At 38.7% G+C, this 27594-nt stretch overlaps 1 protein-coding gene across 8 annotated transcripts in view; it reads left to right on the forward strand.

Moving 5' to 3' along the window:
• Window positions 1-27594, forward strand: part of LOC143152868 (uncharacterized) — a 329127-nt gene that overhangs the window by 299608 nt on the left and 1925 nt on the right. For 4 of the 8 annotated variants that reach the window (XM_076323451.1, XM_076323450.1, XM_076323447.1 and 1 more), the window contains 13 exons: window positions 2451-2531; window positions 3534-3683; window positions 4482-4502; window positions 4663-4930; window positions 5238-5630; window positions 6015-6158; window positions 6267-6457; window positions 7380-7616; window positions 8876-9382; window positions 9577-9759; window positions 9963-10065; window positions 10149-10283; window positions 11517-16022. In XM_076323451.1, the coding sequence (XP_076179566.1) occupies window positions 2451-2531; window positions 3534-3683; window positions 4482-4502; window positions 4663-4930; window positions 5238-5630; window positions 6015-6158; window positions 6267-6457; window positions 7380-7616; window positions 8876-9382; window positions 9577-9759; window positions 9963-10065; window positions 10149-10283; window positions 11517-11629 (2526 nt within the window). In that variant the 3' untranslated portion in view covers window positions 11630-16022. Of the gene's footprint in view, window positions 1-2450; window positions 2532-3533; window positions 3684-4481; window positions 4503-4662; window positions 4931-5237; window positions 5631-6014; window positions 6159-6266; window positions 6458-7379; window positions 7617-8875; window positions 9383-9576; window positions 9760-9962; window positions 10066-10148; window positions 10284-10873; window positions 10950-11516; window positions 16023-24296; window positions 24369-25476; window positions 25813-26246; window positions 26470-26685; window positions 26810-27374; window positions 27573-27594 lie in introns of those variants that run through there. The other 4 variants (XM_076323453.1, XR_012993664.1, XM_076323452.1 and 1 more) reach the window with 4 other exon arrangements.

Genomic DNA, 27594 nt, shown 5'->3' on the forward strand with positions numbered 1-27594 from the left:
CTCTATAATACCTCTGTATAATACCTCTATAATACCTCTGTATAATACCTCTATAGTACTTCTGTACTCGCAATATTAGAAACGTATTGCCTTTGAGAGAACACTCAGGGCAGAATTTCGAAACACGACTTTTCAAATATTCAAAGCTCGTAAGATTTCCAAGATTATTTTAATCTACGAACATTTGAAAATCTCAAAGTGCCGTGAAAACCGTATACTCGCGGGTCGCTTGAAAATTGATAAACTGTATCGTTTAAATCCCACCAGTGTATCTTCTGCCATACATAAATGTCAAAAGACTAAAACTGCACGGCTCGCAAATGTCAAAGAAGGAAATTCTACGGGAAGAAAAAAAAAAGTCGTAGAGAAAATAAACTTCTTTGAAGCGCAACTGCTAGTCTTGTGACATTTCAAAAGTAGCCTTCCGAGTGCAACGAAAAAAGAGAAAAAAAAAAATAGAAAAAGAAGAACACCCGTTGGAAGGAAAGTCGGTGAAATATAATAAATGTGAGCGCGCGTTCTTTTCACGTACGACCCAGAAACAAAAAGACCATTCGTGACCAGAACGTTTCCCGACAATGTCTTCCTTAAAAAAGGATCACGGGGACCCGTGAAAGAGCGACGTTAACTCTATCTCGCGTGTCCACGCGGCGGAGAGCGTTTCAGAAACGTTTTCGGACCTCTGTGAATTTTCCGAAGAGGTCACTCTCCGCGGGAGTAGTTGTGACTGCTCAATGTCGAGACTCTGAGTAAACCCGTGGTGTCGTCCAAATTTCACCCCTGGACGAAACAAATTTGCAATAAAAGCGAAAACGTGGCGTTTTCTCTTGGAAACCGTGACAAAGGTGAAACAGTCGGCTCGTTACGAGAGAAAAAGGGAAATTAACTTTTACAGTGACGAGCGATCCAATTAAAGGGGAATTGTAAAAATCGCGTCACTTGAGACATTTTATCTTACATTTCTTATTTCCTACCAATTTATACGTAAATTGCTACTGGACGTTCTAGTTTGATCTTAAAGACGTACATTAGGACACGTTAACGATTCAATCGAGAATAAATTAATGCTTTGTAAATATTTGTGTGATACACTGTAAGGGGTACGATTTCGGTAAACGATTTTCTAAGAAGGAAAGTTTAGTGATTCGAAAATCAAGAAACTTTTCAAACTGCGGAAATGTAGCTCAGTAATTGTATGTTATTTCAGCAATGAAACAATAAGGGTGAATTAACCAGGGATGAAAGCACGGTTTGAATAAATTGACGAAACAGGAAATGAAATTTTCCCCCCAAAGCAGAAATTATTTTCCCGTTTGTGTAATATATTCTCTTTCCGTAATAAATAGTTACTGCTTAGCGGAACACGCGTGCGTGCATACGTGTTCCGTTTGAATTACATTACGCGAAGACGTCGCAATAAATACGAATTACGCGACATGATATCTCCGGTAACGGTGCATAATACTACGTCAAAATCAGAGGAAAAAGGGACTTGGAGTAACGTAACGTCGTGTCGGGAGAATGCAGGAAAATTACGAACCGAGCGACCGAACGTAGCATCAGAAACAGTTAAATCCTTTGTCTGGAGTGCGCGCGGGAGACGTTAAGCCGCGTTCCCACATGTCGGAGCGCGAAACACGAGTAAAAACGAGCCAGCCGACAATGAACAGAAATTATTTGTGCACTGACTTTTCTTGCGATAATTTTATCATCAAAAGCTATATACTGATAAGAACTATTTCATTTTTTGACTCGTTACGTACAAAGAGACGTTGCTTTAAAATTTCTAACGATGTATTGTGAAAGTATGTTGAAAAAATTATAGAAATTAGGTTGAAGTTGACAAGAACAAATATACTTGAAAAGTATTGGACGTGCTTCGAATTCATCAGATCTTTCCCTATTTTTCTATACACCTTGAGACCTGTACTTATTAAAAAGATTGTTGCAATACAAATTCACGCTCTGTGTAACCGTACGATTAGATTCCTAACAATTTATTGTTTAGACGAACAACGAAATAATAAACTACATTTTTCACAACTTTTCCATCGCTCGTACCGTAGAAGAATATACACTTTTGTTATCGAACCTCTATTATTTTACTTATACTCCAATATTGACTTCGCTCTATCGTTTCGCATTATTCTTTCTTAAGCGTGGTGCGGGCCGTGTGCCACGCTCGTGGAAACGAGGCTTAACGCGCTAATGAATCGTGGAAGACCGCAAAGCGGTAAGCGATGAAACATTATATTAAAAAGTACACTTGGACGCGCGTGTTGGTATGTAAGTGCATTTTTTCAGCTCGCGATTATGACACCGAACCCCCCGCTCCGCCCTCACGCTAGTTTCAGCGGGAATCGCGCGATTCCGGTTGAAACGCGACTCTCGGGCTCGACTGGTAGGCCAGACCTCAAGGTTAATTCTCTCTCATCGCTTCTGTGTCGTAGGCCAAGGTGCAGCAGCTCTACAAGCTGGATCGTCTGCTCCAGGAGGAATCTGGAACGCTTCACAGTCTTCAACAGGACAAGGCGAGTAACGCGATCCAAGCTCCGCTACGAGACGACTCGTACTTGTGTGTTTCGTTTGATTATGAAACTGATTTTTTAACGAGGAATCAGTTTCGTTTCTTCCTGTATCGTTTGGCGATACCTAGACGTGTTTGTGATTTGTTACGGGGCACTTTCGACGCGAGAAAATACTAAAAGATGTTGGACGTAAAAATACATTGTGTAACGTTACGTAACTGTGGTGTGCAATTAAGGTGATACTTCACCTTGAATTATTCCGACGGTGAAATCGAGTAAATATCGGATACTTTAATGGTTCTTATACGAAGAGACCGTGAAAAATGATACGTTAATTTCATCGCTGAAATAGTGAAACTTACGACAGTAATGCATTGCTGTCTCACTGGAGATTTTGATGATATTTAAGACAATAGATCTAGAAGTGACATTCTGTGGAATATTTAGCTGTGAAAGTTTATTTAATCTACTCGTACGTGTATAATATATTTTTTAACAGATTCATCGAATTATTAGCGTTATTTACATATTTTTAAAATATATAAAATGAAAGATATCAAAGTCTCTGATGGATTAGCTGTAGGATCTATTTATTAGATGAGAAAATCAAGACTCTCTTTTGACGAGGTGAAAAGATCAATTACTGTTAATGGCATATGAAAGTTTAATCTTTTGAAAGTATGTTCCTGAAATATTACTTGGAAATTCGAATAAATAACGAAGCTACGGATTCACCAAAATACTAAAATATATACAGAAAGAAAATTTTTCAAAATCGATCAACCGATGCACAAAATTCATGAAACAACCATGAGACAGTTGCGTAAAAATTTACGTGCACTTCTGTTAAAACATAAAGCTACGCGCGCGCGAAATTTTAAACCCCTGGGTACACTGTTTTTTCTCGAATTAAATCCTCAAAATCGTCCGAAGAAATAAAGACGAAAAACGTATTAATACGTGATGCGTTCTCAATGAATTGAATTTTGTAAATTTTTGAAACAGGAGCTCCTGGAAAAGGCGCTAGGCGGTCTGCGGCATAAACTTCAGGGCAGCAGAAGCAACTTGGCGGAAGCGGAGAGATATCGGAAGCAACAACTGATGCTGGAGAGAGAGCTGAGCAGAGTGAGGGTGTTGTTGGCGCACAACTCCAAGGTAGGGAATCTGGACCGGCAGCCAGGACCTTTAACGCGTGCTTCTGGCTCGGCATCGAGCAACGAAAAGCCGATTAAAACGAATGAGAATCGATCGAGGAAAACCCCGGGTGCGAAACTGTCGCTAACGCGTTCGCTAAGCATCGAACTCCAACAACAGACGCTGCCTAATTGTGAACAGTGTCGCCAACTCCCTGCGCGCGCGACAACAGTTTAATCGGTTTTGCACGAATCTCCATCCCAATGGGAAAGAATCCAATCGAAAAGTTGTCCGTCGAGCAATTTGTTCTTCGAAGTGCTTAGAATTTAACGCAGCTCGTTTCAACGTCGATGACGTAACATCAACTTTGCGACGATCGAACGAGAGCGTCTTCTTTCGATCAAATTCACCGATCAAGAGTTTCTCGATTACTAGAATTACTCTTCTAAAATTAATATTACCTATCATCGCGAAGATGAACCGAAATAAAACGATCGAAACGTTTCGATAACGAAATGCTTGTAAGGACATCACTCTTGTTACAATTGTTACTTTAAATAATACCATTGTTACTTTTCACAAAGTGATAACTCAAGCTGTTACTTCTTCTTCTTACTTGAAATAGCGCAGATATTAAACGGTCCTGTTTCCAGTGGGATTTGTACACTTTCCGTGTATTTTAAAGACACTCGAGTACTCGGATACCGTGGGTAGCCTTAATTAGAACGACGCGCGTAAACGCACTTTATCGCGCGGTTCGTCATCCAAAGAACAGTTTCGCTGATACGAGTGATTAAATTGCACATTCGTTGTTTCCAGGTAAAGCCGGTATTCTTCCAGGTAAATTAATCCAAACCACAGAAATAGAGCTTTCCGTTTCGTTGATGGTTTCGTTCAGTTTTCGCATTTCTTTTTTCTTTTTCATCGTCAACGTTTTAGCTTACGCGACGAATCGCCTCTAGACCAGCTCCTCGATCTCTGCTCTGCTTTCGGCTTTCAGAAACTCGAGGAGACGGTCGCCGAGAACGCGAGGTTGGAACAAGACCTGGTGGTGCTGCGACAGAAGCTCCAAGCGTCGAGAAGATACGCTGGGAACATGGCGAGAGACACCTCGGCCACGACCGGTCCTCTCGAGGCGGAATTGAGGAGGGTTCAACAGCTGGTCGGTGACCTTCAAAGACAACGAAAGGAATTGAGCGTTCAAGTCAGGCAACTGACCGAGAAATCTCACAGCCTGGTGCAGCAGATTCGACCCCAACCCCCTCCTGGTGAGTTTCTTTCGCGATTGTGCGTCTCTGCAAAAGATGGACTGGTTTCACCGTGATGGAACTGAGACCAGGAGATGTTGCATAGAATAACGTAGCTATGATACGTCATTTAACATTCGTGTAGCGTTCCTGCTCTATTTTATTTCTACTGTACTGTTGGAAGCTGAACAGATTTCTTCTGGAAAGAATGTAGATCCTATTGGTAAACATTTTCTCTGGAGAAAAATATTTGTGTCTAAAATCTTTACTTCGTTAGATATTTGATTTGAAATTTAATAGGTGACTTTGTTGTTGCGTATTAACCCAGCTCCTCAAGTGCATCAGCCCAAGAAGCGGACGCACAATTCTTGGCTAGAGACCGATCTGGATTCCGGAATAACCTTGGACCACGGTCTGGATTCACCTTCCAGCCCAGCCTTGTCCTCGTCGCCGCGCAGCAAACAGAACGGTATCCCGTATCCACACTTTGCATCGTCGACACAGATCAAAGACTCGTCACCGACGTGTCGTCAACAGAACCAACAACCGTATGCTCAATCGCCGCAGAATCATATATCGACACTGTCTCCCCAATTACGGGAGCAGATTCAACAACATCAACTGAAACAACAGCTGCTGAAGGATCAAATGCAGGGCAAAGGGAGCCTGATGCAAGTGAACGTCGCACCGTTGTACGTCAACACGGATTCCAGAGTTCAAGGTGAGTGGAAGACGCCATTCAGGAAAAAAGGAGAACTAATCTCAGTAATCTGAACTGTGTACAATATTCTTCGAAGAGCTCTACGCGAATTCTCTACTCCTCTCCTTACTTAATGGGGTAGGATTCAGTTTTTCGAGGATTGTTCTTACCAATAAGTAACTTGTTTCCCAAACAGGAAAATTATCCTATTATCAGTGAAGAACCAAAGAACAGAGTAAACCAGATTTACAAGATCCTACAGTATTTTAATTAAATCTCTCCTGATTAACTGATAAAGTTGCAAACAAATAATACCATCAATACCTATCAATAGTCTTCTGCTAGATTCGTGCTCGTAAAATTTCGAAATTCCAATGACACGTCAGGTCCCTAATTAATTTACAGACGGTAATAAGCACGAAGAGAACATGCCTAATGGCACTACGATTCCTGCACCTGAGTACGTTCCACCACCTCCACCACCACCCTTGAACGAAGAAACGTTGTTGAACGATAATTACAGGCTAAACGAGGACAACAAGTTCGCTGGTGAGTGAAACGCTACGGCTAGGAACGAATGACACAATAACGCCGATAATTCGCAACACGGTGTATCATTTCGTTTAAAATGCTCACCTTCGGTCTAATGTCTTCAAGGCTTGATGCACAACCGTGAGAAACAGGAGATTAAGACCGTGCGAATCGTGAAACGGGAATCGGAAAGACGGCAACGTGATCGAGGAGATAGAACAGGAAACATTGGAATTCCATTAACGAACGGGCTTCAAGCGCCTGGGGGTGCGAAGAGATTGTGCGACGACGATCTGGGGGGTTCACAGAAATTTGAGGTAATCTCTTCAAATTTTATAGAACGTGATTACTTTACTGTTTATACGACAATTTGCGAAATTCGTGTCTGGTAAGAAAAGGTATACAGTAACTTTAAGAAATCAAATCGACTTTGCTAGTTTTCATGTATCCGAGGAAGGTAGCTATTTTCTACCAGATATCTACACCTAGATATCTATTGTATTATCCACGTTCAAACAGTCGACTGACGAAAACCACCCTTATCGCAGACGAGTTTATTAAAATTTTTTTAAATTTCCATTATATATTCGTAAAAAATGTGTCCAAACACGACCTTATTCGGACTGATTTAAATCATACGTAATTAAAACTTTTTGAAAGTTGGTTCAAACAGCGTGTAATTGAAAATAGTCCGAATAAGATCGTGTGTGGAGTCATTTTCAAGGGACGAACATTGCCAGTCCATTGATAATACTCTTACGAGTGTATAATAAATATAAAAAATCTGTTCAAAGAAAACTTGTTCCTTCGAAAATTATGCATTTATGAAGGATATTATAAATATCCTCTTTATCGTCCTTAGAGAAACAGGAAATATTTATCTTTAAAAAATGGAGCTGACATTGAACGGGCAATTAATCTCAGACTACTTTTCGCTATTTGTCAGTTTTCGCGACAAATAAAACGCTTTAACTGAAAAATAATTGTTATGAAAGTACATGTAGAGCTTTGAGTTAAGAAAGGTTTATATTCTTTTCTACCCTTGTTGACCCGTGTACCCAAGATAACAACAGCGTTCGCTCGCTGAGTATATACGAACCTCGTCACATTTCTCGGTCCAAGTGTACGTTCTAAGAGAGCCTCCGATTCATTCGTTTCGAATCAATCGTGGCAACGGTTTCGTGCAACGAGCGGTGTTGTCGCCTTAATTTGCTCTATTTCCAATCGATTTAATTTTAGAAGGCCCAATTAGGAAGAGTGGTAGAAGAATCGCCACCGATGATTCACGCTCAGAGCACAGTCCAGCTGACGGATTTGGACGACGTGCAGTTCCAAAGAAGCATGTCCCTGCCGAGAGGTTTCGGTGGCCAGCGACAGCAGCAACCGGAGATACACCACGGCCCGGTCGTGCCTCCTCCTCGCAGCGACAGCATGCACGCTCTGAGAAGCATGCTGGCTAGACGCAACAAAGTCAGAGTAAGCGAACACGTTACTACTTTCTAACCAGATACGTACACTAGTTTCGATACCAATGCGCGAATAACTCGAGCCACAGTCAGGATGTCGAAAGAATGGACTTGGAAGATCTCCCATAGATCATCCCTGTCGAAAGAATCGCTCCCTATGCTCGTCTACTTAATCGTGCGCTCGGATCCCTAACTGTATTTAAGAATCGTTTAAGCGTATTGAATTTGATAACAACAGAGACGTTCCGTATGAATTTTATTATTAATTTTTTGTAACCTGATCATTGTTCTGTATAGAATCGAATTAGTCGAATTTTGTTTAAGTGAGAATCGACAGATAGGTATGGTACACCGTGAACAAAATGAAATTGATCTTGAAATAACTGGGAAAAAATATGATTATCGTTCCAATCCGTTAAAATACGTGAAAAATAGAAAATGTTTCCTTCTGTTATTTGATAAAATCATGCTTTTGTACATTATTTTAAGAGGCGTTTAAGTTGAAGCTTCTTTATGTGGATAAATAGCTACTGTGTAAATGTGGAAAATAGTGACTAACGATACTAATAATATCAGTAATAATGGTAACGATGGTAATGAATGTTATTGACGGACATCGTAAAGTTTTACGATTGTAGAACACTTTGTTATAAAAGTCTACAACATCGTTCAAGTGCATGCATTCGTCAGCCTGGCTGTAATCAGAACACACATTTTACGAGTTGCTGTTGCAAATTTACCACCCTTTTACATTTAAGTCACCTATATTTGCCGCGTCGACATAATTCACAATGATAGAGTACATCAGATCGGTGCATACGTAATATCGTTTCTCCTCGATCAAACTTTTTAATGCTAGAATATAACGCAACGCGTTTGAATTTATGAAAAGTCCCTTGAAACACACGTTATTCGTGTTTAAACTAAAAGGATTTCAAGTACCAAATCGCGAATCATTTTTAGAAAATGACGCGCGCGCGTTACAAGTGACTGTTTCTTCTGTAAGGAAGAAAAGTTTAAATTTAGGCTTTCTTTGTATGTTAATTTTGAAACAAATATTGGACTAAAATTAAAAAATGAAGATTACAGTCTTTTAAAAATATCCATCTATAATCACGAGGATCAGCACCGCCCAATTGAATATATTTTCAAACTCCCTATATTTTCTCCCATTAATTTCCACAATTGGTTCAATTGTCAACGATTTATTTATCCCTGTGTCACACTCGATCGCCTTACGTTACTTTTTTTTTGACGGTTGGGCGACAGTTCGAAAGTCAAGATGGCAGCTCGGACAGTACACTGTCCCCGTACACCGAGAGTCTCGGTTCGAGCTCTCACGTGCCGATGAGCTCGCCGAACTACTCGACCAGTCCGTCCTACAGTCCAAGTCATCAGAATTACCCGGGCCAACCGATGATGATGAGACCTAGCCATCATCAACCGCAATATTACCCACAGTACAGACATTACGAGAACCCAATTCACGGGAAGAACGAGAGTCCCACAGACCCTGTCAGCCCGGAGCTGTTGCCACCAACGAAGCACGAACCCCAGGAGAGAGGGTTCGGCTCCTCGTTGAACGTGAATGCCTCGAACTCGCCGCAATTGTCACCGGTGTTCAAGAGCGAGGCCGCGAAACAGATTATCAAGGAGATGACGGAGAAAAAGGTCGAGGGGCCTAGACGAAGGCAGATACCACGCGAGAAAAGACGCCACTATACCGTATCCAGTAGCAAACCCGTCCTCGACTTAGAAGACACCTTTTCGAAGATGGTATTTTGTGTTTATGTTTTTCCGTATTTTACGTTCCTCTCTTTTCCATCGGTTACATTCGTTCCTCCGTTCGTACGTGTACAACACGTTCGTTCATTACTTTCGCTCCGTTTCGTTTAATCTCGTCTAACTCTGCGTTCCTACGTGTCTTTTTATCGTTCGGCGATCACAGGAATTGCTTTTCTGTTCTGCAGGGAATGGGCAGAGCGAGGGACGATCTGGACATGGAACGAGCTCTGAGGCCGAGAATTAATGCTCCGGATGTCGTCAGGTCGACTTTGAGCCACAAAGAATTAAAATATAACGAGAGCACTATCGATCAGCTTCTAGGGACTCCGAATAAGATCGTCATTCCTGAGAGATATATTCCCGAACAGGTGAGACATTTTCAAGGAAAATTATGATTCTTGAAAACGATGGCACGCAAATACTGGCACGAGAACAACAAAGATAGACACCACATGATCGTACCTCTTAACGAACAATTAATGTTGCAACAGAAATCTTGTAGAAAATTGAACAAATGTCATTTCATTCTGTCGTTACAATAGTCGTAATAAAAAATATTATCGGATTCCAGACACCAGAGTTAACCGCGGAGGAACAGGAACAACGTCTGAAGAAAGCTGAAGCAATCAGGAAGATGCTGTCAGAAACAACTGTGACTGCACCGGACGGAAGTGGTGTGTATCCAAATTCTCTTTCGTTAACAATTTACTCTATCGATGAACATGAAATATATGTATGAAATTGTAACTCTTTACAGATGACAATATTAACATAGAACAATCAGACAATTTGAAGAGGAAGGTGGTCGAAGAAAAACGGCAGAGAGAACACATCCTCCAGTTAAATCAAATATTGGCCAAACAAGTTATGGAAAAGAGTAAAATGGTCGCAGGTACGTTAAATTCTCATTTCATAAATAAATATATCTGTCTGATTCATTCTGCATGAATCTAATAGTGGTATGATAGCATGACCAATGTTTAGAGTGGCTTTCTATACCTTCTGTTTCTTTACTGCAGAAGGCTTACGCTTGCAAAATTAGCTCATTACGTGACTTTTTTTTCTATCGTACCTTATTACCATACGAGAGTGAGAAGAATGTTGTTATCCGACAACCTAAAACAATTTGAGTACTTTTTTTAAATTTTTATCGTACATTTTTGACATTTTAATTTCTCTGTCTCTCATTATATTGTAAGATATAGCACAGCTCATTGCAACCGGTAGACATTGAAGTCAGAAGACTTATCTTTCAGAATTTGATTGGTTTTGTTTTAATTTTTCACAACTTCATATCTGCGTATCTACAGAAGCTCCTGATGCAGAAGAAAAAAAAAACATAAAGAGCTCTCATTGGCATGCATTATCGTAATTATTTTATTTTTTACATTATTATTTTTTCTCAACGAAGCTTTTATCGACGTTAAATATAGTTGTGTCATACGTAGTGAGTGTTGTTTGGATTGTTTGTGCTGTGTGTAGGTAACCAGGCACACTGACTGACATGCTTTCTCCATCCTCCCATATAGGACACGCACATCATATTATCGTTTTTCAGGTTTGTTTATATTTTCTTTCATTTTACTCATATCCACTCACGCGTTTAATCATCGACCAATATTCATTATTATATTTCTCCTTTTTATTTAAAATTTCTAGATGTTCAATAGAGAAGTGGCTGGTCTACTGCGGAATTTCTGAAATTTTTCTATACCCTATAAAAACTCTTTTATTGTTACTTTTTGAAAGATTTCAGATCACCATTATTACTTATACATATTTCATTGAAATTAATGTGCGATACACGGTAAATACAAAATTTTAGGACCCCTATAAATTATACAGTGCTGTAAAAATCCCTTGTAATACATTTCATGTATGTCATGTTCTTATTAATTCTATCTGGTAACAGCAAAATTTATAAATATCAATCTCATTAATGTTGAAAATCTAAATTCATTCGTAAAGTGCTCATCTTTAACTGATGAAACATTATCTACTATTACAAAATATAATTCAATGCAATAATAGATGACACGATAAAGGGATTGCAAAACAGAATAATTTTTTCAGGAAACGTTCAATACTAAAATAAAATTAATATCTTTACTTTAATAATTGACAGTGAAAGCATTGGCCACCCTTCCCCTGAAAACCGAATCGAGCTTAGATGATGATGATCTCTCGCCCGTAACGCCGTTACCGCTCTATCAGCAGAGAGAGAATTATTATTCATAAGGTCAAAATCTCTTGGACACCGCTACCAAAAAAATGGTTACCCATAAGTAATCCTTTTAGCACAAAGAACACTACTGCCAGCCCGGAACAACAGAGAAACAAACACCTTTCCTCGAGTAACATTTTTTGTCACTTCACAGGTGGTTCACCTGATACTTGCAGTTACGATTACACTATTCTTAAGAAGAACTGATAAGGTGTTTTTTTATTTGCGTCGATATTGTACATAATCATCGATTAAATAAACTGATAATAAATAGTCGTGCTCTTGATCGCCTCGATAAGGACTAGTAATAATGGGTGTCGAACAGAACTAGGTGAATGATATTATTTATAAGAGAAAATAGTAAATATCAAAGCAGTTATTTCAGTCAGGTATCATGAGAATAAAGAAACTTTTAATTTTTTGTGATGTGTTCTTTATTTTAATCAATTTCAGTTCCCTGTTGGTAGTAAGTATAATTTAGTCCAATCGACTAGGGCAACACAGATTGTATTTACTATTTTCTACTTCGAACGTTGTACCGCTGACGTCGAGACAGAATAGTTTCGAGTCTCGTTTCTAAGAATCCATATATTAGTATTAACGATTCAAACGATCATCTAAGGATTTTTATTCAAAGAAAATTTACATTTTTCGATAACGAATGGATGAAGCATGCAAAATTCTGACACTATAGAATTAAATAGCAATAACGAGTGATAACGCGGCCTATATAACGTTATCGAAACTGTTGTGAATTTAATTAATAAGTGTCATTAAAATAAGGGATAAGGACGTTATTCTTGATACTATTCTGACTCGACCTTTTCTATTTGAAGAGAATGCTTCCACGAATTGCTATCATTAGTAATAATGATAAATTATGATGCACAATATGATCGTGTCACCGATTCGTATGATCGCTGTTATTTAAAGGAAAAAATGTTGAGTGCACTAATAGAGAATTATTTGGAGACACGGTTTTCCGCAAATTGAGTTCGGCTACTGCTGCATAATTTGTCGAAACAATTTCAAACTTCTTCAAACAAATAAATACATAATTACTGAGATACTGATCCTAAAAGCAGCTATTCTTTTATAATTTTTATCTTTATATTTGTATTGACCGAATTCAATGCAAGTTCTTTGTTACTTATTGTTACGATCGTATACCAAAAATTTTACTGTTTCAGACATTTGTTAAAGGAATAGTTTTTAAATTTATATCGAATTACTAGTAGTGGATGATTTATCATGTACAGTACCCTCATAATTATTCAAACGATAATGAATTCAAACTCTATTCTAATTGTTAAGTTCTTTAGTTTTCTAGTATTCTATGCATTATTCACTTTTATAAATTTTAGAATATTTAAATTGCAATACTGGGCTCTCTCAGACTTTAAATCAATTTGTTATTCCAAGCAGACATTATTCCAAAAGTTCATTATAATATTCCACGTGATTGTGATGTTTTGCGTAATGTTGCGTAATTGCGTAATGTTAACAGAGTCGTCAGAGTAATTACGAGTGGTAGTATATGTATATATTGCAAAGAATTTGGGAATCACTGGTCTACTACAACACCCATGAGTCTATGTAAGAGAAACGAAAATTAGTAATAAAATAAAAAAGTAAGGTAGAATTTAAGGATGCGTTTATGATAGGTGCTATGAATGGCACAACATAGTAAAACATTACGAAAGATTACTATGAATTATGATCGCCAATATTAAACTGACTGAGACAAGAACAGTTTTGCAGTATGAAACACCAATGAGGTATGAAATTTTACTAAATAGATTCGTCGAACATTTGTGTTTATTCAAAACTTTACTTTATTTAGGAAGGTAATGATATTCAAGTCAAACAAAAGTAGTTTTAAAAATGACTACACCAATAATAGCTACATTCTTCTGTTATTCACAACGTGTCGTCGATTAAGCTCAATAATTGAACCAGTTGCTTTTTTACCGTAAAATGTATAATTAAGACTTTACTATTGATTACAGATGAAACAAAATGTAGCACAATGTCTCGACGGATCTCTTCGAAGAAGAAAAGCTTCTGCTTCGGTACGGTTGGTCATTGTTTCGAGCCGCAAAATTTGTTCCAATTCAACAGAGTCGAGCGCACAAATTTATACAACAGACTTACCTAAACACTCGCCATCCTAATCGACACTTTTCTTACGAACGCGTTTGTATAGGCGCGTGCGCTTGACTGCTGCTGAATCATCTATAATCTAAGAAATTCGTAACATATAAATATATATATATATATACGCTTTAGAAACGACCTGTAATAACATTCTGCATTGGTTCTTTTCGGCGCGTTGACGTGTGACATTTTAATGTTTAAAGCAGTGTGTTTCATACCCTTTGAAGGTCGATTCTTACAACTCGTCGTGTTTAACAAATTCAACGAAAGAAGCGACCTTAAAAGTGTACTTAGGTGAGTTCCGCAGAACTTAGTCACTCGGTGTGCAGCGTTGAAACAACGTAACATTGTTTCCATTAAATGGAAAACGATAGATCTCCAACCTGTCCCCCCGGCCTGATTTAAACGCACCTTGATTCTTTGAAACGTGGAACATAAGTCGTTGAAGTGGATATTAATCTTTCAGTCGTTTTTCGACGAACCATGATACAAAACACACTTTGAAAATTAAATTAATATATCGAGATTGTAAAAATAGAGACACTGTAGAACAAATAAAAGTTTTCACTATAAAATTGAGTCAAGATATCAGAGATGAAGCAGCAGGCTAGATAAACAATATAATGGAAATATTCCCTAAAGTTTCACTGAGGTATACCCAAATCCTGGTGTTGATCTGCTAGTATAGTTATCGGATGAGTTCCATTCATTCTAAACTATTCAATGACCCTTTTTATATATTAACTTTGATCGAGTATATTTGAACCATTTAGAGAAAACTTAAACTCCGTATCAACGACTCTAAATTACAAATTATTACTTCTCAACATTATTCTGTTCTCCTTATCAGTAGAACTATTCCACTTCGGTGTATAAGAACATTTATATGTTATTGAACAGTTATTTTACGTACAATATCCCTGACAATTTCCCTGATCTGAAAATTCTCGATCCGCAGATCATTATCCGTTCTTACCTTTTCAACTTTCATTCGTAGCTAATTATCAGAAAGTTCACGCCTGTCTGACTGGAGACCATAAACGGGGATAACGAAACAACGTGGTGGGGATAACCCAACCCAGTGACCTCGAGCGGCCAATATTGTTCGCCTTGGTTTTCAAGTTCGCTGAATCTTCTCCACTAACGCGATCGTAACACTTCAAAGAACCACGGAACAAACGCATTGGGCCGTTGGGGGGTCATGAAATCGCGTGAAACACGCGCCAATGTTTCCAAACGAGGCTATCTCGCACGGTGTTACAACTTGTTAGAGTTATTAGACGATTGGAGAAGCGTTCGGGCAAAATCGAAGAGTGCCAAATTACACCCAACAGATCGCTCGTGAGACGCAGCGACTGTTCGTCAATTACAATAACCTCGAACTGGCGAGAACTAACGCGCAGCACAAAACAGTTAAACCTAAGGATCAAACCCCGAATGACTGTTCGCCCCGAGAACGGTATCTCGTTAATCACGATAATTAACCCTCTCAGGACACACCGAATCTTCCAACGAGCAGACGATTTTAAATCAATTTTCGCGGTATCACGAAGCACTCGAAAACTCAACGATCTCGGGACTCGAGTCGTTCCGTGGTGAAAATTTGAGTTTGCCGTACCTCGAGCAATTTGTGAAAAAATTGATACGCGTTCTTTTTAAACCCTGGATCGTCTTGAAGGATCCAGCGCGTCTGGGTAAGGTACGAAATCGAAGTGTGTCTACGGTGGGTTAATTAGTAGACACGAAGTTTCTAGTATCGAGTACATTTCGGTCCGCAGGCATCGACGTTAGGAATAATTTTTTATAATGTACGATAATCCGTGCACGGGTACACGGTGAAACGAACGACCGAGCGACGATTGTTACTCCCGGAGAACGGAACGAAGAGTTGTCGCGAAGAAAACTCTTCTCGGCGAGGACGGTCGTTTCGTGCGCCCTTTTTTCGAGAACCTTCGCGTGGACCGAGCGTGTACAACTTCCGTCGCGAGCGAATCGTGAACAGCCGCGAGGTGAACGTTCGTTGAACGACGATATTATCGATCGTTTGTCGCGGCGAACTCCTCGTACGACGTCCCTTTCGGTCCATCGGTACCTGAGAAACCAGCGAAGGGTTGTTTTCTGCGGTTGTCACTGCACCGGACGGATCGTTTAGAGCCGCGATAAGGCCGAAATACTATGCTGTAAAAGAAACTAACTGGAAACAGGAACTGTTATTGTTACACGAATAAAATAAAATCCATATTACACCAGCGACAATGTTTCTTCGGAACCTGCAATCCCCTTACACGGTTCAACCGCTACTTCGAGTGTCTGAATCTCGCTCGAAGTAAGTATATTGAATCAATCGATTTCTCGGGTATTCTGGAGTCAACCGTTGTTTGTCGTTTCGTGACAAAATACAAAAATTAATATGTAAGTTCAAGAATCACGGTTGCGAATTTTAAACATTTTGCAATACTCGAAGTGATTCGAAAGAAATTACTTTCGATATGTCTGTAAAATTTATTCCATTCTTTTTTCGTACTTTTATGGTACCTGGTGGACGGGTAATATTCTGTTTAAGAATATGGCACGATAAACCACTATTGATTTATAGATAAGAATGCATTGATAAACCAATGTTACCGATAAATTATGTAGCTGAATCACATCGTAAGTAATAGTACAATTCTAGGAAAATGTAACCGGAGGAACACCATTTGCTCGAAGAAAACTTTACGTACAACTACACCATGAGCAAAAAGTGTCTTTTTTTTCCAAAAACCAAATTCAAACCGTTTGAAGTGCCTGGAACAAACTACAAAACAAGGCAAAACTAACTGTAAATATTCCTCACATTGGATTAATAAATCAACAAAATCGTGAGGATTCGAGAAATCTCTAAGGACTTAAAGGATCGACAAGTCATGAGATTGCTAACGATTTAAAAAATTGTTAACGAGTCCAAAGATCGAAGACCCAATCGACAGCAAATCATGTAAGAAACAAACGAACGTTTTTGTATACGACGAACTGTAAATGAAGCAAATTTGATGGAAAAATAGGACGATGCTAAGGGAACACAATGATCAAACAAACGGATCTATTATGAGTCAAAGAAATGTGATCGCGTTTGATTCGAGTCGGTGGAGGTATCTGCAATGATGGATGGTGGTCGTCGTAGGATTGTCCCCCTCGTCGTTGACGGGAGGCAGAGGGTCGACGAACCAACCAATCGTGCGAGGCCCCTTACACCTGAATTCTAATGAGGTCCAACTGGGTATATATATGAGAGCTTAACATCGGCCGAAGCCACGATTTTTCTGAGGTACTCGGTTGTCGTGAAGGTGAGTCTTCCACTCTTTACTTTTCTCTCGGTATCTTTCTACGCAACTCCAATTTGTGTGCGTGCGTGCGTGTGTGTGTGCGGGGAAGGTGGAAAGAAAGGGGGTTCTGGATCAATTTTTATATTTTCATCGAGCACAGTGCGCAGACATTTTTTTTATTTATTTCTTTACCTGGAAGTTTCGATTGTACCCAATAATTTACGATAGAGTATCGTGTGACACGTAAGAAGTGGTGGTATCTAATAATTAAGAGCAACGAGTAGGGCTAAATTTTTTAAACGAACGGAAAGGAAAGGGGAGACATTTAAATAATTTGAAGTTTTACCAGTGGAACGTTTTCTTGTAACGAGATCTGCATCACAATGATTGGTTTTGAAAGATTTAACAAGCCAGCGGTACAAAAGGACCTAGAGCAAGTATTTAATTTTATTAATTGGAGAATAGTGGAACAATTGATGTACTCAAACAGAAATTTTTTTATTTTTTATAATAACAAGAGTAAGAAGATACAATTACGTGTCTATTGAATTCTTTAATTTAATTAAGTTAATAAGGCACTGCATAATTTCAATTTGAAATCAATTACAATAGTTGGTTTTTATGTAGGTACACAATATGAAAACTGTTCCGTCAGGTTGCTAATAAGTTATTAGTAATAAATAGTGATTTACAGTTACGACATTAGGTTGAAGTCCGATAGGATTAGCGCTCATGTCGATTTTATAGTACTTGCTAAATTCGTAGAAGTATGAATCTTTCCTTTTTAAATTATGTATCACTGTTAACGGAAAAGGAGCTTCACTATAATTGAAAATAATTGATAAGTAATCGGAAAATCTTTAAAAATGGTATTCTATAATTGTTTATCAAGATAACCCTGTTAGCGTATTTTGTAATGTTGATTATTTACACAATCTAGTTAATTGTCCTTGTACCTCGAAATGTTGATAAATGCAGCGAATAGTTCGATGCAGCGATAAGAGTCTTATAGTCCTTTCTGCAACTCGTGTTTCGAGACACGATGAAACGTAAGGTAATTGGAAAAATAAACAATTGAAAAAAATAATATAATTAAATAATATAATTTTCTACGATAAAAATTAAAAAGATTACGATTCTGAATATAGAATAAAAATGGAAGAATCTTATAAGTTATTATAGGCGTGAGCGTGTGAGTGTGTGATAATAAATAAATCGTTGTGCTTTTGAGGGAACTTATATCGGGAACGTTTTTCTTAAATTTTCATTAATCTACTACTGAAGAAATTCCGTGACTTTGTAAAGGAAAAATATCTTAGAACTACTTTTACTTAAAACAATGTATGTCATGATTTGAAAAAATTCCTAGGAAAATAGCTGGTTACACGATCAGATTGAGACATTTACTGGGTGTTGAAAAAAGTTAGGGTCACGTGTCAGAGACTTTACTCGTCGAAACAAGCATAAAAATCTTAACGAATGCACAGTCAATCATAAATATTTATACATATATTAAAAATCGCAACAGCGATACATAGTGATTGTAGAAACTGTGTCGGGCTGTAGGTCTTTTCTAAACGAAGATGAGGAAAATTAGTGCGTGGAAATAATGCAAAACATAATCTTAGAAAGTTAAAACTCATTAACCGTGAAACATATCATTTCATCAATTTTCTCCATTTTCACTTAGAAAAGAATTTCTAAGATCACTGCGTTCAATACGTATGTGTATAAATATGTCGCGCCAAGAGTAAACACGCAATCGAGAATGAAAATAAAAAAATAGACATAAGAATTGTTGCAACAATACTTATTGCGATGATTACTTTGATCACATTCCAAGTAAAATAGTATATATACTTGTAAAATCTATTAAAATATTAATAGTATTGTACAGTGTAAATTTTCACATTGATTTTTCGTACAGTATTGAATAGGTATATATATGTAGGCTTGTGTGCCTCGCTGAATACAAAATGTACCGTAATATCTGGGAACCACGTGAGACATGAATTTAGCACTCGAAAACAATAATATGAATTCATATAAGCATATGTCTGTTTGACTTTGTTTAGGAGTTGCGATAAATTTAACATTACTTATACATATATGCATTGTAGTAACTCTCGACAAACTGAGTCGATATAACTGATTGTATTCGATTGTTTGGAAACAATGCTTCGTATCTTACTAATGACCTAGTTGTCTGTTTGTAAACATTATCCCCTTGAATTTTCACTTAGGGAGTTATCTGTGACTCTTCGTTTACAGAAGGTCTATTAGAAGATATAAAACAGATATAAGTTGTCGCAACAGAAAACTCGCTGTAACTCAGAAATAAGGTCAAAGAGGACATATTCACATGAATTCATTCGTGAGAATTTATTTTACTGCTCGCAAAAGTTAAATAAATCTCTGAAATGAATTAGTACCTCGACTTTCAACGACAACGGAACACGACCCTCTCGAAATTACTTCTATTTTGTCTACCGGCACGAACCTTCATCCTTCGCGAAGAAGAGTCCACAAGTCGTCTGACTTTAAGACAACAACCGAACACCTTTTTTTTCAGAAGTGTAGTAAATAAACGTCTCAAAGAAAAATCCACTTAGGTCAAAGCTGATCTACAGCTTCAAAACAACGCCTTACGGACTCTTTTATTTCAACTGATTCTATTTTAAGATTTCCAGATGAAAGAATTTCGAAATGTTCGCTCGAAAAGATAAACACTTCCTTTAAATGGTAAATAATTTTATTGGCTAGGTAACCGTTTGAAGATCCGCAAAAAACACTTGCTAATTCGTTGCTAATTAACGCGATTCGCTATCAATTACAAACGTCTCGAGACACTGCAACAAAACGATCGCAGTATTGACACGGAGTCGGAATTTTCTCGCAGTCGCTGACACATCGCCATGTGGGCGCGGGTCCTCTCCCTTTGGTTTCCATTTTTCTTTTAATTCTTTTCCTTCGTCTCCGCTCGAAGGTCAATCGCGATGGGGTCCGAGTTAGTCGGAAGATCCTCTGTGTACTCATTTTTATGATAATGGACCTGGACCTACCACCGTCACCGATTCACGTGTTCGTCCTATTATGAATATTTCATTCATGTCTGCACGCGCGAGAGTTACTCGATTTTTTATTACTTTATCCTTCTCTGGAATACCAACAAAGTACCAAAGCTTCTATACTACGCAGAGAAACGAAGTAAATATCGTCAGAGGTACTGTGTAATTCATATATTTATACTTTCGCCGAATTTTCAACTCGGACGACAAATTAGAACCTTCAACCCTCGTTCGATCGATCCAGCATGGCAACGTTAAATTATTTTGACTCACATTAGGCTTTCCATTAGATACGAATTTTGGTTATTAGGCAGTAATTAACATCTACAAATATACAGAAGAAGGAAATGTGTTAGAAAAATTTCAAATACTTAAGAAATATATTACTTTATTTATTTACACTATGTTTATAAAGTAGCATTTCTTTTCGTACATTTGTGTATTTACGATTCGGCCAGTTTATACGCTTTGTATTTTATTCATTACCATTTCGAACGTTTCCAAAGTTCACTCCGCGATGATTAGTTTTGGCAATGGAGCTTTCTCCCCCTAGCTTTGATAGCTGGATAACGATCTATGCATGCAAAACTGCATTTCCGCTTTCAAAATCATTGGCTCGTTTAGTGAATAGACGTTGCCGGTTCTCCGCTACACTTTGAACGTTAATGCAGATCCAAGCGACTTGGACAAGGATTAAATTATCGATTGACCTACTTGGACTACCTGTCCAATATTTGGACAGGTGATCGTACACATTAAACAGTGAATATTTATATAAAATATAATCTCCACCAAATCATATCATTGTGAATATTGGATCCCAAACTTCTACATTTAATATTCAGATTATCTAAATGTATTTCGAATACACGAATTTGTTGAGAACACTGTACAGTGTCTTCTTCTGAAAACTGCCTTATTATTCTCGTTGTTTCGAATAACAGGAAAAAGTATTTCTTAGAATAGTTTTATAGCTTCAAGGAGGGTATAATACGGTTGCAATATTTTTTCTACGAGCAAAAGATGCGCAAAAGTTATCTCTGTTTTATTTTTTGTGATAAAATTGCCGTTAATGCTTGCGAGTTGAGAATCTGAACAAAGTGCGAAAATAGTGAAGACGAAACGATTCGTGTCACTTCAACGGTTGAAATTCGTGTTAGATGAGAATCCTCGGCTTGAGTCGACTTAATCCGCGATCGCTCAGAATGTCAATCACGTTAGATTAAGCGGAAGGCTATCATCGTTCGATTCTTTATGCCTCTGAGCTAATCGAATCCGTAAAGGTACAACGAGAATAGGTGCTGCTTAACAATCGGAGCATCGATCTCGCGAATAAACGTTCACATCGAACAGGAAGAACCTCGAGGACGCATCACCAACGTGGAATACATACCTACTGGAAAGAACACGGACTTCCGTTTCATTTCTTTCGAAGAATGCCGATTGAAAATTCGATTAATCGTCTCTTGTCTAAAAACTGAACAAAAGTAGAGAAAGACACGTTGTTCGAAAAAATTATACGAACTTATCTTTGATGATATTGATACTTGCATCGGTCCTCGTAGAAAAATGTTTGAATCTAGGTGAAATTGTTGATTACCTACGTACAAAAATTCACAAGTCACACCTAGAGAACTTCGTTCCAACGTCCACTCTATTGTCGTATTTACAGTAAAAGATCAATTTCGTCCGAATGTACAATGTCGTTATAAAAAATTCGTATCACTGGAGTATACGGTACCTTTCTAAGAAATTCGTGAAGATGATCTCTCTCCAGTTTGTCGCCATCACGGTGTCGTAAACCCCCCTCAAGAAAACGTGAAAAGTACAATTATCTGTAAAGATCGACGAAACCCCTGGACGTCTCGTCGTCCGCGCGACGTTTATATTCGCGATGCATCCAACGGAATAGTAGCCGAAGGATCCGATGCAACCGGCATTTTAATTCGTTGAACGAAAAAGCCGCGGGGCACGGTATCGTTGGTTTATTTTTGCAAAGCCGGGGACCATTATCTAGCTCTTTTATTTCACGCGAAACTCGTCGAAACCCAAGGACGGTCTTTGATCTTCTTTGAGAGTTCTTTGTTCGTGGCGTCCTCTTTGTCTTCTAGGTCCCCGATTCAATTGTCATTCCGTTACGGTGCGGCCGCCGGCCGAAGGCGGGAGACAACGAACGGGAAACGATTCGTCGCGTTAAAAAACAACGCGAACGATTCCAGCTACGAACACCGTCGAGCTTGGAGAAAGAACAGAAAAAAAAAAGAAAAAAAGTAAGCACGCCCGCTTATCGCCGGTGAGAGCCGGAGGAAACGCGACAGAACCGCGCGTCGGTTTGCTTCTCTTTCACGGTGTTTTTCACCGTAACGTGTTTCTCGCGTTCGACGATACCCGCCGCGCGATGAAGCGATTTCCAAGAGCAACCACTGGAAAGGAAACACTCCGATTCGCGATTGTTTGCGGTCACGCTTGTTTGTTACAGACTTGGACACTTTTTAAATAACATTATTTGCGATGCTACTCGAAGAAACGCGTTATCTTGTCTCACGGTCACTTTATCATCGAGATGCAATTGCGTTCTCTTGTTTCGTAGGACAAGTTTGAAAGTTGTTATCGTTTTTATGCAATACGATGTTTGTAGAGTAAAAGAATATCTATCGTGACATTGATCAATTATAGGTGACCTTAAAGTGTCCTTAACGTTCGAAGTTGAATTATTTAATATTCCAGGTGAATTGAAAATATCGGGTTCTCCGGAAAGTTGTTTCGTTTTTCTCGGTGAAAATGAAACACGATCTTTTTAGAGTAAAATACAATTCTTTTTTTTGCAATTTATGCTTCTCGGGGTTCAGTAATACACTTTTTAATTGCTGGGGGAAATAATCGTTTAATAGAACAACGAACATGGATCAAATAGGTACTTTGGGTTGCTTGAAAGAAGAATACAGCTTCGAACGTGCGAAACACGTTGCCCTAAAAGAACAGAACCAGTATTTTATTAACGGTTCAATTTAAAAGAAAAAAATCGGCACGGCTTTTATTAGGGATGAACGGTTTTTACGATCACGTTTTTGCAGCTCGATTCCGAGACGACTGTTATCGACGAGAAAAAAAAGAAGGAACCCCTGATTTTATTGCGCGAGTTGTTTGCACGCCTCGAATAACATCGTTTTTTGCTTTGGTCCTCGTGTCTGAACTATGCGTCGAAGAGGTGCTTGAACTTTTAATATCCCGCGCTGTTTGTTTCTTTCGTTGAACGCGTACTCGTTCTCGTCCACACGGAAAATGTATTTGGATTAACAATTACGAGAAACTGGATCGAAACGTGGAGAATACACATTTTTATTTTATAAATAATTAAATAAATAAGAAATATAACGTTTCAAGATAATGCAACGAACGAATCGAATTTATCACCGAATTCGTCATTCGATCTTTAATCACGATTTCGCTACCACGAAGGATCTCAAAATCGAAGTAAAGCTCAACCGGTCTATTCCGACAGTTACCAAAGCCACCTGCTCTATCGAGAAAATAACGATAGATCGGTCTATCGGAGAAAAAAGTTTCACGTGTTGCTTCACCGGAAATCAGTCGTATGTAAACCATCCCCCCGTTTGAGGAACATCGTCGGTAAAACAATCACTATACCCACCACCACCCCGGAGAACTGCCAATCAAATCGCCTAGGATATCATCGGTCTACGAGTACTTATGCGTAGACATTGTCTACTAAACTGTCGCGTCGATATCCGATTGAGTCAGACGCTGGCGTTACGTGGATCGATCGACACGTTGGAATCACTTCTTCCCAGCGAGAACTCTAATTTCAATTTTTTCGGGTTTCCATTAGGCGTGGACAGTGTACAGTACAAGTGACGCCCTACTAAGAAAGGTTTATGATACATCTTTTAAAAATCAGTGACACAGTGAATCATCAAAATATGCTGACAAATTTCTATTAATATACATAATAATAGTGCTTGCTTAAAATACTAAATAAATCAATATTTTGATATATCGACTATATGTTGACTATTCGAATATAATATAATTATAAACCGACCTATCTTTGATCATCTTTGGTTATTATTATGCGTGTATATATCTGTCGAGGACCATTGGAAAATTATTAATGAACGGTTAATTTTCAGCTTCGAAAATGACGTGTGGAAAGAATCTTCTCGTGCTTCCTCTGCTTCTTGCGATTTTTGCCTACGCGACAGGTATGTAACTTACCTTTCCGATAAGATAAGGCGATCGATTCATTCGTGTCAACGTTTTCCTCGAATCGATTTATTTCCAATAGCGAATACAGATTTTTCCAAGAGAAACCTTATTACTTTCGCTATTTCCAATAACAAGAACACTAGCCTCGTGACAGATATAATGTTGCAATAATTTATTTACGAGTATCGCACAAATAAGATTGTGCGGGGAATTGTTCATACTTTGATAGAATTCGATAACACTGTATATTGTAAAGAGAAAAGAAAATCGTCCTAAAAAAAAATTACAAGCCTTGTTAAGTCAGACGTTTCAGTTAATCTTCGCAAGGGTTGCAACTAAGCACAAATCACTCGACACGTGACTGTCCATATTCTACTTGTTCATGGTACGACACTCTCCTTCGACCCAAGACAGATCTTTCTTCCTCCCTAGAATACTTGTTTGTTTACTTCCGATTCGTGCCAGTTCAGAGGAACATATCACTATCCCTTCCTCTCAGAGTCTCGATTTCGCGCGGGAAAGTACTTCACTGTTGCGCTGCATAGCTGCTCGGAATCATCACGCGACTAACCGTACGACAGACAAGTGCATTTTTCCAAAACGTGCAACCTAGACTGCAACTAACCTACCCACAACGAATTCCATGAATTGCTATGAAATAACGCAAAGTTTAGAATGGGTTATATCGATCCAAAGATGAAACTATTGTTCATTCAATACGTTTTATTGCAAATAATATGATTCGTAGAATTATCGAAGTAATCCACTCCAACTGATCGTCTCTTCCAATTGTTAACATTACCTATCGAATATTGACGTTCTCTTGTGTCTCTGATGACAGATAATTTTTATATAAATGTACTCCGATGCATTTGTTCTCAAAATTCACTGCTCCATTGAATTCTATCGTAAAAAATCAATACTTCGTTCAAAGAACAAGATTGGTCCTCAAAACTCTACACACTCCTGTAAAAATACTATTACTCGGAAAATTACGTTCGAACCATTAGTATACAATGATTCTTGGTGTTAATTGAAGTAGCAAAGACATTAAGGTGAATTGTTTCTACCGGGACACCCGATATACGATTTCCCATTTTCCAGCGGACCAGCCTGGCAGAATAACGTGTTACTTCAGCAACTGGGCCATTTATCGGCCGGATGTTGGCAGCTATAGCGTAAAAGATATTCCGGGTGACCTCTGCACCCATATTATTTACTCGTTCGTCGGTGTGAGCAACGTCACCTGGGAGGTACTCATCCTCGATCCGGAGTTGGACGTTGACAAGGATAATTTCGCGATCTTCAACGAACTGAGGTCCAAGTATCCTCACTTGAAGACTTCAGTGGCTGTCGGAGGATGGGGCGAGGGCGGCAGGAAGTACAGTGCCCTCGTCAGCGTGAAACAGAGGCGCGACACTTTCATCCAGAGCGTGGTCGGTGAGTTATTTTGAAAATTATACGTTTAACAAAAGTATACCACCGTTGGCAGTGAGAGCGAGTTCAATGCAACGAATAAAGAAACGACAATTTGCCAAGCTCGACCGAGTATCGGTAATATCTCTTTATTGTAATATTTCGATCCTTGAGTTTTGAGACAGTCTTAAGAAAATGTGCAAAAATGGTAACCTGAGAAGGGAACGGTACCAATTGTAAGTTTAGAAGAAAGAATGAAAACGAAACAATTGATAAAATGGATTTAATTGATTAAATGTACCCAAAAAATATGGGTATTGATAAAATGTGTCATTGAGATTCATCTCGCAACACGATTACGGTTTCAATTTTCAAACCTTACGTCAAGTTAGTACTTGCTGTAGTCAGCATTAGGATGACTGTTAGATAAATATTTTGTTTCTTTCTTTCTTTTCTAGAATTTATGCACACGTACGATTTCGATGGTTTCGACCTCGACTGGGAATACCCCGGAGCCGCTGACAGAGGTGGCAGCTTCTCCGACAAAAACAACTTCTTCTACTTCGTTGAAGAGCTGAGACGCGCCTTCGACGAAGAAGAAAAAGGATGGGAGCTCACTATAGCGGTGCCAATGGCCAAATTTCGCCTCGACGAGGGATACCATGTACCAGAATTGTGCAAGTATGTAAATTCAATCTTTTAGTTTTAATCACCTGTCTTGTGGCTGTATTTTTCGGAATTGTTTTCTTCTTTTACAAGAATCTAAGAAAGGAAGAATGAGAAATATTTTATCCACGGGAACACTTTTAACTTCGATCGTTGCTTCGGGGCTTCGACGTTAAGTACCGTTTACGAGGATTCGAGAAAGGAAGAATAAAAAAAATATTTTCCTCGCAGAAATATGGATGCCGTCCACGTAATGTCGTACGATCTTCGTGGCAACTGGGCCGGATTTGCGGACGTGCACAGTCCTCTGTACCGTAGACCGCACGACCAATGGGCATACGAGAAATTGAACGTCGTAAGAATTTTAAGAGACTTGTATATTTAAACGAACACGTGCTTCGGTATCGTTCCTTCGTCACGGGCACGAAACTATTGCTTCCTTCGAGCCTGGAATTCGGTTTCTTTTTTAAATCGTTTGATTCGCAAAATAAGTTTAAAAAATAACATTTCAAAAAATAAGTTTTACCACGGCATCAAATATCACGATTCTAGTAATATGTAACCTGCACATCGCGCGAGATACTAGTTTCGGTGTATCTTATTATCTTCACTTTCAAAATTGACGATCGATATCTAGCATAAAGAACTAGTTACTGCATTAAGAAGTATAAAGTTGACCTTCGAATCTCCTCTACGCATCCACTTACGATAAAACTGTTGTCTGATATATAAAATAGCGAAAACCGTTCCTACTGGCACAGAATGTAGTCGTGATACTTTCGTTCGGTCCAAGTATCAAAGTACTTCGAAACTTGACACAACATTAAGAGAAACTTAACATTTTAACACTGGCCTTAGTAGAAGTATTAAACGTAGCAAGAAGCACGGATAAGAATGGCAAGTGACGTTCATTTTTGCAGCACGACGGTCTTCAGCTTTGGGAAGAAAAGGGTTGCCCTGCCAAGAAACTGATCGTTGGAATTCCGTTGTACGGACGCACGTTCAGTCTCAGCCGTGGTAACACCAATTACGAGCCTGGCACTTACATCAACAAAGAGGCTGGTGGCGGTGAACCTGGAGAGTACACGCAAGCCAAAGGATTCGTCGCATATTACGAGGTACGAACGATCAAAGATTCTG

The sequence above is a fragment of the Ptiloglossa arizonensis genome, chromosome 11, assembly GCF_051014685.1.
Source record: "Ptiloglossa arizonensis isolate GNS036 chromosome 11, iyPtiAriz1_principal, whole genome shotgun sequence".
Taxonomy (NCBI): Eukaryota; Metazoa; Arthropoda; class Insecta; order Hymenoptera; family Colletidae; genus Ptiloglossa; species Ptiloglossa arizonensis.